General features: G+C 35.2%; 1 protein-coding gene across 1 annotated transcript; it reads left to right on the top strand.

Annotated features, from left to right (window-relative positions):
* Nucleotides 1-1,205: 1,205 nt before the first annotated feature.
* LOC125646858 (uncharacterized) lies at nucleotides 1,206-5,777 on the top strand. The gene is made up of 4 exons (XM_048873430.2): nucleotides 1,206-1,324; nucleotides 2,556-2,650; nucleotides 2,817-2,942; nucleotides 3,612-5,777. Exons 1-4 carry the CDS (start codon nucleotides 1,285-1,287, stop codon nucleotides 3,753-3,755), a joined length of 405 nt encoding a protein of 134 aa, XP_048729387.1. The 5' UTR covers nucleotides 1,206-1,284; the 3' UTR covers nucleotides 3,756-5,777.
* Nucleotides 5,778-15,273: the final 9,496 nt, after the last annotated feature.

Here is a 15,273-nt window from a genome sequence, read left to right as displayed (position 1 = left end):
CAGCTACAATGGAATAGAAATGTGAATATGTATATGCTTATGTGGTGTTCCACGTATATCCAATCTAGCGTATTTACTTCCTTGTTCATCAACAATTTCTACCCAACAGTCACTGCGAACCCTATGCGGTTCAAAGTATATGTATCATACGGATTTTTTTCTTGTCAAGTTTGTTGCAACATTCGATATATTCCATTAGTTATATTTTTTTAAATTGTATTTTACACCATTTGTACTATATAATTTTTTATTTGAATTCTGTATTGCATATTTTGCATTTTATAATTTTTTATTTGTATTTCATAACTTTCCATTTGTCTGGTATATTTTCTACATGTATCTGTATCATAGGATTTTTCATTTGTATTCCATATCCAATATTTATACGCGTATTGCATAATTTCTAATTGTATTCCATATCCAATATTTATACGCGTATTGCATAATTTCTAATTGTATTCCATATCCAATATTTATACGCGTATTGCATAATTTCTAATTGTATTCCATATCCAATATTTATGCGCGTATTGCATAATTTCTAATTGTATTCCATATCCAATATTTATACCCGTATTGCATAATTTCTAATTGTATTCCATATCCAATATTTATACGCGTATTGTATAATTTCTAATTGTATTTTATATCCGATATTTATACAGGTGTCGCATAATTTCCAATTGTATTCTATATCCGATATTTATACATGTATTGCATAATTTCCATTTGTATTCTATATCCGATATTTATACATGTATTGCATAATTTCCATTTGTATTCTATATCCGATATTTATACATGTATTGCATGATTTCCATTGTATTCTATAATATTTCAAATTATACTATACCTGTTTGTGAATTCCAAAAATATAAATGAAAAAATATAGAATACATATGGAAAAATATATTCTACAAATAGAAAATATACATCACAAATGGACAGTTATATATTACAAATGGAAAATTATAAAATCCAAACCACAATGCAATTTGATAATTATACATTGCAAATAAAAATTACTCAATACAAATAACATAATATATAGTTATAGAACACAAATAGAAAATATCCTATATTTCAACATTTGACAAGCCATGTAGTATGCTATATCGTGAAATAGATTCACGTGAAGGCCGTGTAGCGTTATTTAGTTGATTATTTATTCTATTCAGTTCAGTAACAATGTCCTTGAACTCAAAGTGAAAACCGGGTATTTAAATTTTCAAAAGATTGGGAATTCCCCGTAAATTGACCGAATAGGCGGAAGTAAAACATGCAATGGCTTCCAATATATGTAAAGAAGAAATTGTAGAGTGTCGTAAGTATCACTAAACATTAAATACAGTTTGATTTCATGTGCTGGCATGTTTTTATTTCGTTATTTGTAACAGCTCTGTGACATTTCTAAACCACGCCCACACGGGAAGGATGATGTCTGACGTGAATTCAGAAATTGGAAAGTACTCTTAAAAAAAATTCATCATTGTACTTATCTTCTCTTCGGATAATAGTGACAACTTTCGTTTCCGCTTGGAGCGACGAAACATTTGAATGTTGAAAAAGTCTGCAAAGTTAATCAGAACATGCCATGCTACGAATGTCAAAAGACACATACCATTTGCTTCCTCATTTGCAAAACATATTCATCTGCTAGAAACAGGCGTTTTGAAGAATTACAGTATTGATACGCATTGATACTTTGTGGCAGTGAAAATCTGTCTACAATGTAAAGTGTAGTATTTTTTCTGTCGTCCGCAATTTAACAGATTTTAATGTGTTGTTTACTTTTTAATCTGTTTTATGGTGGCACATTTCTGCCATCAGATGATTATGTCGACCTGTCAGATAATTAGGTCGACTTGTCAGATAGTTATGTTGATTTGCAAGATAATTATGTCAACTTGTCAGATCATTATGACGACTTGTCAGAGGATAAAAAGTTTAAAAAGTAACCGTTGAAAAAATGTGCCATCCACTTACCAACAAAACGATCTGACAAGTCGACATCAGGACATTATCTCGACTCGTCAGATCTTTTCGTCGATATGTCAGATGATTATGTTGACTTATTAGATTTATGTGTCGACTTGTCAGATGATTATTTTAACTTGTCAGATAATTATATTGACTTGCTAGATCGTGATGTTGACTTGTAAGATATTAAGATGGAAAGTAGATGTCAGCAAATGGCATTAGCATATCAAAATTAAAAGAGAATGAGAAAATATGAGCAAGGATTGTTTTCCGACAAGTTGACATAATCATCTGACAAGTCGACACAATTAACTGGCATTTCAACATAAAGATTTGACAAGTGATGACAGAAATATACCACCATACTATTTAGTGGATACTTTTAGTTATATCATAATTATTCTGTGTATATTGGTACATGTGCAATTTTATGATAATTTCTATGAGTACATACATTAGAAAAGAAACTTGCAAGTAGTTATAAATTTCTTATTGCTTTGTGTATTTACACAATGAATTACAGAACGCTTACCTTTAATCATAGAGAAGTCAAAATTAATTTTTTTTTATTGCAGCCCCCAGCACGGAGGGGGAAGGTTTGCATCACACAGACCAAGAGCGGCTGATACCGGAGAACAATCTTTCTCTGCAGCAGCCAGAAATCAAAACGGTAAGTTAGAACCGAACTACGCGTAGTCCACAGCATATACATATGTGTAATGTTTCGGGGGATTTAATTATGCTTCAAACAAAAATTAACTTACATAAACATCATGTTTCTTTAACGAACAGCACGCACTGAAGATTAGTTCAAATATTCAACAATAATTTTGCAGGTTTTAACATACATCGTACCCTACCAGCCTAGAGACATAGATGGCGCTTGTTTCTCAGTGTTTCTGTTTGCATGTTTCTTCTGGAACTTTCCCTTTGCGCTACTGGCGTTCAGAGCAGCATACCTGGTGAGTGCAGTTTTAATTTGAAAGTATTACTCGGTCCGTGTTAGCCTTTAAACAAAACGTTTACTAGCATATTTAACCGATGTAAACAAAAATATGACACGAGCCTTGTTTACATAACAAAGAATTATGAGCTCTGTATCTCTCTTGTAACGCGACAACTGACATTCGAGATTTTGCTGATCATTAGAAATACCTTAGTTAGGCATTGTAAACATCAAAAATGGAAAAATAAAATTTGAAAATTTTTCAGCTCAAATCGTGTCTATGCCCTTGTCACGTTTAAATGTACATGTAATGGGGAAAATACTGTCTTTTATCGGATTAAATCCTTCAAATTCCACCCAAATAAATTTTTCTGGCATATTGGTGTTTTGTTTCAAACTGACATTCTTCAACAATTTTTTTTCAGCATGCATGGCATATATAGCAATCATATGTGAAATTTAAGTAACTTACTTCACCTCGAAACGTTTTCTTGAGGTTCAAAATTGAAATCAAAATTCATACATAGGCGTTTGAACTATGATGGTCCAGACTCTGAAAACGCTATACCATATACGACATCAGTTGTCAATGATTCGGTAAAAAAAGTGTTGGCCATGCACACCTACTTCTTAGAAAGTCTTTATAGAAAGATGAAGGTTATACTTTTTAAAAATTCTATTTCAGGCACTAAGACGATACAAACATGATGACGAGCTCGGAGAATCTCGATACGAATGGTGGGCCCACACATGGACATATATAGCTCTGTTAACCCTGCCCTGTTACTTGTATTTTGCATTGTTTGTCCGTTTACTAATTAATTCATAAATTTGGTTTTGGCTTGAACTTTTAACGTCCTGTGGTGTGATAAAAGATGGAGGGGCGGGGGAGCTATATATTGGGTTTTTCTACCTTTTTTAGTAGTCCGACTCTGCTGTCTGAATTTTTATGGTTCCGCCGAAGTGTAGGTCAGTGATGCAATCCGACGCTAGTCCGTGGAGATCTTTAAATGCGTAAGAAGCAACTTGCATTGACTCGTGAATTTTACTGGGAACCATTGAAGACCAAATAGAATAGAGGTGAAATGGGTTGCCATCGTCCTTGGAATAAGTCGAGCAGAATGACTTGTAAATTCCAAGGAGAATGCTCCAGGTGAAATGATAAGCCTACTTGAATTATCTTCTTCAAACATCATCATACATCAGTGGAAGGCATGTCCATACAGAATAGCGGGGTTTTTTTTCGCGGGTTGCTAAATTTGACTTATTTTAGCGATTAGATAGCTTTCCGCCAAAATTTCACTCGCCAAATATGCACCCCATGGCGACTTCAAAATTTGCAAGAGAAATAACTTTTCCCTGTTCCCTAAAAGTTATTCCGCTAAATTTTTAGCATACCTTGGAGCCAGCAAATCGCTAAAAAAAAAAAAAACCAAAAAAAAAAAAAAAAAAAAAAAAAACCCCGCTACACGGTATTTTGATTGTTTCTTTTTTCACATGAAGGGACATGCAGGTTTATTTTGAAAGTTAAAGACAAAAGCTATTTCACGTCACATTTGTTCCCTGGGCACTTTGGATTGTACATGTAATATTACAACTTTATTAAGTAATTCGTATAGCGCCGGCTTTTGGAGTGAATTTTTTTCTTTTGAACCATGCAACATTTCCACGTGAGGAACGCCCTCGTAAAAGTTGATAGGGAAATATATTGACAAATTTTCTCTTTACATTTCTTTGATGAATGCTGTTCAGGATCCTGAGGGTAGAAAAAGAATCACAAATCCGTATGTACACTTCGACTCGCAAACCAAACATGTAAATCTAAGATGAACTTCATGTTTCACAAACGGGCTTTGTTTATTCATATCATCATCATGTACTACTTTATATTTTCTTTGAAACAATTAATGTATACTTTTAGTACACAATACTTTAACTTATACACATCTTTCAATTTACTACATGCGAATTATTTTAAAAACAAGACGGACAACATTCACTTCTGCACACATATCACATAATTCTACCCCGCTCGTGCCATGGCCGCGTCAAACCTAAGACGTAACACAAGTAGGGATGGCTCCTTCGTCAAACGCTTGGCATTTGCAGGTCTTTTGGATATGACCTTAAAAACTGAACAATAGGACCTCAAGGTCCCGCATCGTGGAAGAGGTTGGCACGTTAAATAACCCTCACTGGTACAGTCGTAAGCGTTAAGCAAGCTGCAGGTCTAAAATGGTACTTCACCTGCCAGTGGTAACGTCTCAATATGAGCGAAAATCGGACTAGGGTATTTACTTGTGTTTTTTGTTTGTTTTCTTTTTGTTAGCTCTCTGGGAAGAATTGGGAGAGACTAAAGTGCTACTGATCCTCAAGTCATAAAACTCCATTTACAATACATCTGTATCTTTCTGGTCTATCTCAAATTATGCATAAAGTAACAGCTCTGCAGTTACATAATGTATACATTCAATGTATACTACGCCGATGTTTTTAAAGCTCAACAAATACTAGCCTTCATGTACAATTTTATATGAGTTTTGTTTGAAAATAATTATTATTCTTCTCTCAGTTTTATTTGGGATGAGGTTAAAGTTCAATACCAATGCACAGGAGCACAGAACACAGTGCAAAACATTTACATGTAGTATACGTTGTTTACTTTTTGACATGAGCTAGTAGTTTGTAACCCTTGCAAGCTATATAAAGCAAAATAACTTTGTCCATTTAATAAAATTTATCTTTTTCACTGTTGTTCTATTTCTACAAATGATCCACGGAGTGAAAACTTAACCCAAGCTGTTTCTTTGCATTGTAACATATTTTACTTGTGATAAATTTCAAAAATCAGTTTTTCACGTTAAATTATTTATTTACGGTTTAAAACATTTAGGATATCGTAGGAGACCTGAGTAACTGTCTATGTATGCCTGGACGTGGAATTTTTCCACTCGTGAAATAGAAATCATATCACAATCAAGGAAAGAGGTTGCTTAAATGTATCCAGAGTATGTCTATTGCTAATGGGGGATTTATTTTAACTTCAATATAACCGACTTCAATATAAGTGTAGTGGACTGTATTTCTATGCATAGTGAGCCAAAGTAAATCAGGTGACCGATAAAATCGTACATGACGGGAAAGACTTTTGGTAAGATCATCATTATAAGCAATACATATTTTATTGATATTAGTAGAAATTCGACAAAAACGAAGACACACTATTATATACAAACAGAACCGTGAAACACAACTCACTTCTGAGTGATTTGTCTCGTGTAACTATATTGTTTATTGGCTCAGAACATTGCAAATCAAGAGCCTGCTATTTCACAATTGTGCCAATAATTCTAATTGATATGAATATACATTTTGTACTGTGTTGCAACAGGAACTACTGTAGAATATTAACAAATATATGTAGATCTGTTCTGTTATACTAGAATAGTAAATGAAGATCCATGCATACTAAGTAGCTAAATTTGCCCTTTACATATAACATTTTCCACATACCGTGGGTATGTATTCAGACTGAAAACCCTGTTATGGGCTCAAGGAATAAGGTTGACTACATTACACAAAGATATCTAAATTGTTGGTTTTCATGCCCCCGAGATCGAAGATCGGGGACATATTGTGTTTGTCCTGTCTGCCATTCTGTCTGAAACTTTAACCTTGCTCATAACTTTTGAACAGTAAGTGCTAGAGCTTTGATATTTCACATGAGTATTTCTTGTGACAAGACCTTTCTGTGGGTATGTTTGACCCTGTGACATTGACCTTGGAGTTTGACCTACTTTTATAAAATTTGACATTGGTCATAACTTCTAAATGGTAAATTTATATCACAGCTTTCATATTGCACATGAGCATTTCTTGTGAAAAGATCTTTCTACTGGTACCAATATATTTGTCCATGTGACCTTGGCCATCTTTGGAATAGGCCATTATCGGGGGCATTTGTGTTTCACAAACACATCTTGTTTAAAGACATAAATCTGTGGTCTCTTTATCACCACTAGTACAGTGACATGAACAAACTTGAAGATATTACGAAACTTGTCATTTAGGTCGTAATTTTTAACCCAGTGATTTTTTTTTTTACATCATCTAGTCCTACAATTCCCTATTATCTTCTAATGACTATTCCCCATCATCTTCTATCTATCTAATGACTATTCCCCCAACATCTTCTATCTATCTAATGACTATTCCCCATCATCTTCTATCTATCTAATGACTAATGACTATTCCCCCAACATCTTCTATCTATCTAATGACTATTCCCCCATCATCTTCTATCTATCTAATGACTATTCCCCCATCATCTTCTGTCTATCTAATGACTATTCCCCCATCATCTATCTATCTAATGACTATTCCCTCAACATCTATCTATCTAATGACTATTCCCCCATCATCTTCTATCTATCTAATGACTATTCCCCCATCATATTCTGTCTATCTAATGACTATTCCCCCATCATCTTCTATCTAATGACTATTCCCCCATCATCTTCTATCTATCTAATGACTATTCCCTCAACATCTATCTATCTAATGACTATTCCCCCATCATCTTCCATCTATCTAATGACTATTCCCCCATCATATTCTGTCTATCTAATGACTATTCCCTCAACATATATCTATCTAATGACTATTCCCACATTATCTTCTGTCTATCTAATTACTATTCTCTCAACATCTATCTATCTAATGACTATTCCCCCATCATCTTCCATCTATTTAATGACTATTCCCTAGCAGCTTCTGTCTATCTAATGACTATTCCCCCAACATCTTCTATCTATCTAATGACTATTCCCCCAACATCTTCTATCTATCTAATGACTATTCCCCCATCATCTTCTATCTATCTAATGGCTATTCCCCCATCATATTCTGTCTATCTAATGACTATTCCCCCATCTTCTTCTATCTAATGACTATTCCCCCATCATCTTCTATCTATCTAATGACTATTCCCTCAACATCTATCTATCTAATGACTATTCCCCCATCATCTTCTATCTATCTAATGACTATTCCCCCATCATATTCTGTCTATCTAATGACTATTCCCTCAACATATATCTATCTAATGACTATTCCCACATTATCTTCTGTCTATCTAATTACTATTCTCTCAACATCTATCTATCTAATGACTATTCCCCCATCATCTTCTATCTATCTAATGACTATTTCCCATCATCTTCCATCTATTTAATGACTATTCCCTAGCAGCTTCTGTCTATCTAATGACTATTCCCCCAACATCTTCTATCTATCTAATGACTATTCCCCCATCATCTTCTATCTATCTAATGACTATTCCCCCATCATATTCTGTCTATCTAATGACTATTCCCCCATCATCTTCTATCTAATGACTATTCCCCCATCATCTTCTATCTATCTAATGACTATTCCCTCAACATCTATCTATCTAATGACTATTCCCCCATCATCTTCTATCTATCTAATGACTATTCCCCCATCATATTCTGTCTATCTAATGACTATTCCCTCAACATATATCTATCTAATGACTATTCCCACATTATCTTCTGTCTATCTAATTACTATTCTCTCAACATCTATCTATCTAATGACTATTCCCCCATCATCTTCTATCTATCTAATGACTATTTCCCATCATCTTCCATCTATTTAATGACTATTCCCTAGCAGCTTCTGTCTATCTAATGACTATTCCCCCAACATCTTCTATCTATCTAATGACTATTCCCCCAACATCTTCTATCTATCTAATGACTATTCCCCCATCATCTTCTATCTTCTATCTATCTAATGACTATTTCCCATCATCTTCCATCTATTTAATGACTATTCCCTAGCAGCTTCTGTCTATCTAATGACTATTCCCCCAACATCTTTTTCTATCTAATTACAATTCCCTCAACATCTTCTATCTATCTATCTATCTATCTAATGACTATTCCCCATCATCTTCTATCTATCTAATGACTATTCCCCATCATCTTCTATCTAATGACTATAATCTATCTTATGGCTATTCCCCATAAGTTTCTATCTATCAATCTTGGTGCCGTCCTTCATAAATCATGATTGGAAATTTACATTCAACTTCAGTCGGTTCTAGCAATTTTTGTTCAGCTAGGTGACATTGCCGCTCGCTTCATATAAGTTATTTGACTATTAAATCAACTCTTTATATTTATCAATGCTGCTTTACTTACCGTTTAGGTAAATGAATTCCACGATAAAAATTATCACTAAATATTCGGTTCAAAGGCTGACTTCCATGGCGTAATATTTTATCTCCCAAAAATGAAGAGTTCATATACATGTAGTCTGTTTTTAATTTAGCGATATACAATAGGTATGTGGAGATACTTGTATATCAGTAATTTAATAAAACAGACTATATGAACTCTTCAATTTTAGGAGATAAGATATTGCGCCATGGAAGTAAGCATTTGAACGGAAAAATTTCATGATAGTTTTTACGCCCCCCCCCCTCTCAAAGAAGAAGAAATTCATATGTTGGCTGGTAATGAGTAGAAGAGGACCCCTATTGATTTTCAGGTCAAAGGTCAGGGGTCAATGCACTCTGGACATAAGAAGATACTGTCCGCTCAATGTCTTGAGAAACCTTTCCTTTACAGACACTAAACTTGGTACACTGATACACTGTGAGGAGTAGATGACCCCTATTGATTTTGAGGTCACATGATCAAAGGTCAAACTGGACATTAGGAATATACAGACCGCTCAATGTCTAGAGAACACTTTGATTGACAGACATTAAACTAATTACACTGATACATCTTCAAGAGAAAATTACTCCTATTAATTTTGAGATCACATTGTCAAGGGTCAAACTGGGCATAGGAAAATGCTGTCCAATCAATATCTTGAGAACCCTTTGCTTGACAGACATCAAATGTGAAACACTGGTGCATTAGAAGAAGTAGATGTTCCTCATAAAATTTGGGTTCATATGCTCAAAGGTCAATGGCTAAACTGGACACAGTAATATGTTGTCTTTAATGATAATTTGCTTGATTGCCACCAAACTTGGTAACACTGGTAAAGCATAAGGAGTAAGTGACCCCTATTGATTTTTAGGTCAATTGGTCAATCCACTCTGGACATAGGAATATATTGTCTGCTCAATATCTTAAAACTGGTTTCGCACTACTATCAATTAAATAATGCATGTGTATAACCTTTTTAAATTTTGCACCATGGGGGCACATATGTTTTACAAACATTTCTTGTTACTATGGAATTTACATACCTAAACGGTAAATAATGCAGCATGAATAAATAGTGCAGCATAAATAGTGCAGCGTCAAATAACTTATACGAAGCAATGTCTCCTAGGTGCACATTAATTGCTAAAACCAACTGAAATTCAATGGAAATTTCCAGACATGAATTATGAAGGACTGCACTGAGATTTGGTGAAGGCGTCAGTCTAAATATCCAGCCGGGCCGAATCTCAACCGACATTACAGAACCCCTTGCTTGTCGTAAGAGGCGATTAGACGAGACCGCAAAAACCGAGGCCCCCGGTCACAGCAGGTGTGGCACGATAAAGATCCCCCATACTCAAAGGCCTTAAGCGCCGAGCATAGACCTAAATGTTGCAGCCCTTCACTGGCAATGGTGACGTCCCCATATGAGTGAAAAATTCTCGAGCGGGACGTTAAATATTATACAACCACCCAAGCATCTATGTATCTAATGACTCTTTCTTATCTTTAATCCGTCCAATGACTAGCATTTTATTCACGAGAACATTAGCAATAGAATATGATTCGCTAAAGTAATGCCTCGTGAATAAATACATCATTGTATCAGCGCAAAAATAAAGCCATCATTTGACCCAGCACGGTGTGTAGCAACGAAACAGTTTGATATACGGCACGGCATGTAACAACGAGACGGTTTGATACATTACGGTATGTAACAACGAGGCGTTGAATAAGGTCATCATTTGATACGTCACGGTACGTAGCAACGAGACAGTTTGATTTACGTTACAGTATGTAACAAAGAGACGGTTTGATACAGCACGGTATGTAACAACGACACGGTTTGATACAGTATTGAACAACGAGAGGGTTAGTAAAAATCTGTTGCATACCGTAGCTCGACCCTATGCAACAACTTGTTTGTTACATAGCGCCACCATTCGTGCTACGTAATGTAAGAAATTGTAACATACCGGGCTGCGGCTGTTACATAGTGTGCGGGGAAAACCAAAGTCTTGTATGTACATGTATTAATCATTGTGTTTGTGAGTAGGTATGTATGTATGTGTGTCTTTCCAGTAAATCCACATTCAACATGTTTAGGTCCATACTAAAACCACAAAACATTTCTAAAGATACCATTTGGATGCGGATGTTTGAGGTATATGCTTAAAAACTACGAAGGAAGTGCTTAACAGGCATCTCGCCTGCTGCACAATAATTATCAGACTTCTCTCTTTTTCTCTTACTTCGTTCTTTTCATCTATATCATTTGGTTGTCCCTTTGCCAGGAAAAAATATCAATGGTGGCGCTCTCACAATCTCTCTCTCTCTCTCTCTCTCTCTCTCTCTCATTCTCTTGGTATATTTGCAGTAAAATAATTCATTCCATTCCCTTCCTCTATATCTAAATGTCAAGGCAACCTAAGAACGTAAACATTTCTTTCTATCTATATCAATCAATCAGATTAACCAATGAATTAATAACGCTAACACGTACTCTTTTTGTATCAACATTATTTCGGTTTGTATTCCAGGTTATGCTTTCAGAAAACTCGTTGACATGATCCGGAAGGAGGTCTGTCACACGACACTCGTTCGTTCCATGTCGTTATCGAACGCCGCGAGGACGAAAAACGGAACGGAAATAATTAATGTAGCTACATGTAAGATAACATCAAAAATCGGAAAAATAAGTTTCATTTTGATCAAAATCAAAATTTTAGGAATTTGTTTACAAGTGGTAAAACAATTATGCACCATAAATTGGTTAAGCTAAGTGTTTGTATAAACGTTTTCAAAGCGATTTACACGAATCTTGTAATTTCGGCATTGACAGACATGTTACATGTAGAGGCAGAGGTTAGAAAATGGAGAGAACACACAGGGTTTATACCCCCCCCCCCCTTCCGTGGCAAACCATCTTTTTAACGTACATGCATTTACACATAAAGCAGTGTATACTTATATGTACATTGTTCATGGACTTTATGAAAGATACATTTTGCATTCAGTAATACGGTCATACAGGGAGTGTGCTATGTATAAAACAACGATGATTCGTGATCTTATTAAGTCAACAAGTTGAATATCTTGTGATTGATTGGTTATTTCTTAACTAACAGAGAGTGAGTGACCACTGCACTCCAATATTCAATAGGTGAGAACTTCTACCAGTCTAATTCTAATCTTACTATTGATATCTTATTATTTAGATTAATAATGAAATGGCTTTTTATTTGAATTCAAACATAAATTATCTGTTAGCCTTTTAGCTATTTCATATAAATCTTTTAATTACTCTTACTAGCGTCATAAACTTAAACTTACTAGTATACATTGATTCTGTTTGAATCGTTTTCTTTCCGCTGTATTTCTTCCGGTTCAACACTAATCCGCAGGGTACCCAGTGGCGTAGCTAAGTTTGAAATATATGTAAGCAGGGGATCTGAGAAGCTGAGGACTTTTTTCGTAATATGTAATAAAAATTTAACGAAAATATTTGTAAGCACGTGCATACAGTGCTACTGTGTAGCTACGGCACTGGTACCGGTATATGTACGAACTCTCACTTTACATAGGTTGATCCCAAATGAGGCAAACCTTTAATACACACCAGACGGTATATGTCGCTTTAAAATTTGATGCGATACATATCATATACATCATACAAGGTGTAGAACTATCAAATTCAAGTTCAATATTATCTTTAAATTTTATAGTTTGGTGATAAATGTTGAGAAAACTATTTATATTTTTCATTTTTTTGTGGGGTGAGTGGGTAGGTGAGTTTGATGCGATACATATAATATACATCATACGAGGTGTAGAACTATCAAATTCAAGTTCAATATTATCTTTAAATTTTATAGTTTGGTGATAAATGTTGAGAAAACTATTTATATTTTTCATTTTTTGTGGGGTGGGTGGGTAGGTGAGTTCTCATTCATTGGTTAGGTTCAAGAAATCGTCTCTTATGGTAGCAGGGAGAAAAAAGTAATAAAATTTGACAGGTTGATTTACAATTCAAGTTTTTATCGTTATATGTGTTGCAATTTTTATTTAGAACATACTGTCACGATCGGTGGGAGAAAAAGGGTGGGTGGGTGGTGGTGTCAGAAAAAGATAAAGCCGGGAAAAGAGGGTGTCACCTACAGACGCTTGCTTAATATTTTCATAATGAATTAGACATAATAATTTTGTAATACTTATGTATTTGCGTGAGGGATATGAAACGAAGGATTCTGAACATGTCTTTCTGCCCTCTCTGTAATTTCGGCTTACCTCGTTGATAAGCCTTTTGATTTTTAAAAACGCCGACCTCCTCTTATTATTATTACACCGGTTCCGCGTTTTAGCAACACCGGACACAGCAGCTCGTGGTTGCATAAACCGGATTTTATTTAAAAAAAAATACAACTGTCATCCCATTCGCCTCTCGTAAAAATGCGTAATCCGTTCCAGAGGGGCCATCTCGTCATTCCCCCTTTTGCATGAAATTGCCTATTCATGTCATAAATTCGCAAGTACACAGCGGGCGAACATAGCATGACGTGTGTGTGTGTGTGTGTGTGTGTGTGCGTGCGTGTGTGTGCGTGCGTGCGTGTGTGTGGTGTGTGTGTGTGCGTGCGTGTGTGTGACTGTCAATTGTCAAATAACTACTGGTTCATAGACTCACTGCAAGGTATTTGTTGCAGGAACTTCCAGAAAAGGACGTCATCTGCCAGATGGATGGTTACTAGTATCTCAGTACCTCAAACATATCGGTACATGTTTACTTCTTTCTATGCCGTTCCCGTGGGGATCCGGGTTAGAATAGGTCCTCAGTACCCCTTGCTTGTCGTAGAAAGTGACTAAATGGGGCGGTCGTTCGGATGAGACCGCAAAAACCGAGGTCCTGTGTCACAGCAGGTGTGGCATGATAAAGATCACTCCCTGCTCAAAGGCCATACATGCCGAGCATAGGACGAAATTTTGCAGCCCTTCACCGGCAGTGGTGAAGTATCCATATGAGTGAAATATTCTTGAGAGGGACGTTAAACAATATTGAATCAATCAATCAATCTTTCTATGCCTTAAATGACAGGCACATTTTGTCGCATCTCTCAAGCATAAAATGTTGGAACCACCTTATTACTTCTGAATAATATCTATAAAGCAACAGTCCACACAAATTCTTGGACAAAAAATGTTTTCTCCATTATCAACAATTTAGGATTCTCATTCATAACTAAACAAGAAAGTTCAATAAAACCATTTCTGGGAAGGATAAAACAAAGGATAACAGATCATGTTTACCAGAAGAATCTGCAAAAATTGATAATTCACCAGAACTAGAATTTTATCGTGTTATCTTTGATAACTATAAACGCTGTGCATACAGTGATCTACTCATTCAAAAAGCAGAAAGGTCGGTCAATAGCAGAATGCGCACATAACCTTGCCATAGAAAAGAGAAGACACACCATACGATAATATGAACGATTTTGTAATATATATAATACTGGGGCAATTGAAGATAAATTTCATTTTCTATCCAACTGTCAAAAATACAACCAGCATAGAGAATTTTTTGAAAGAAACTTGTTATATTTTTCTCAAAGATCAGATATATCTAATTTTCAAAAGTCAAACTCTGTTTTAATAGTTATTCACCAAAAGTACTAAAAAAAAATATTTATCAACAAATGTATGTTATCTAGAAATGCTTTGCAAACATAGATCTAGAATATATATGCATATATAAATGTATGTTTATGTATTATATATATAATCATACCTGTGTATTGTTTACAGTAATTCATATTACTGAGTAAACTCATGTACATTCTTGATATGTTGGGCCTTTGCCAATTACATGTACTGCAATCGTGTTTGTGCCAAAATATATTTGACAGAAGCATGCAGGTTTCTTTCTGTTCGGGTCGGTTCCATCATTCTGGCAGTTTTCCTGAAGTTGCAGTTTCCTGACGTTTGGACGCTCGATAACCTTTGTACTGAGTTCATACATACGCGCTTTGACCGTATCATCTAAATAAATTCTATAAAGAAAATGATGGGACTTGTATTATGTATCACTAAATGCGTATTTGAATT

This window comes from Ostrea edulis, chromosome 1, assembly GCF_947568905.1.
Source record: "Ostrea edulis chromosome 1, xbOstEdul1.1, whole genome shotgun sequence".
Lineage (NCBI taxonomy): Eukaryota > Metazoa > Mollusca > Bivalvia > Ostreida > Ostreidae > Ostrea > Ostrea edulis.
Note: the sequence above shows the minus strand (reverse complement) of the source record. Positions and strands in the feature narration are given on the sequence as shown.

Coding starts and splice junctions, on each gene's coding strand:
- LOC125646858 (XM_048873430.2), top strand. CDS start 1,285: ATGGCTTCCAATATATGTAAAGAAGAAATTGTAGAGTGTC. Junction 1,325..2,555: donor AGAAGAAATTGTAGAGTGTC/GTAAGTATCACT, acceptor TTTTTATTGCAG/CCCCCAGCACGGAGGGGGAA. Junction 2,943..3,611: donor CGTTCAGAGCAGCATACCTG/GTGAGTGCAGTT, acceptor ATTCTATTTCAG/GCACTAAGACGATACAAACA.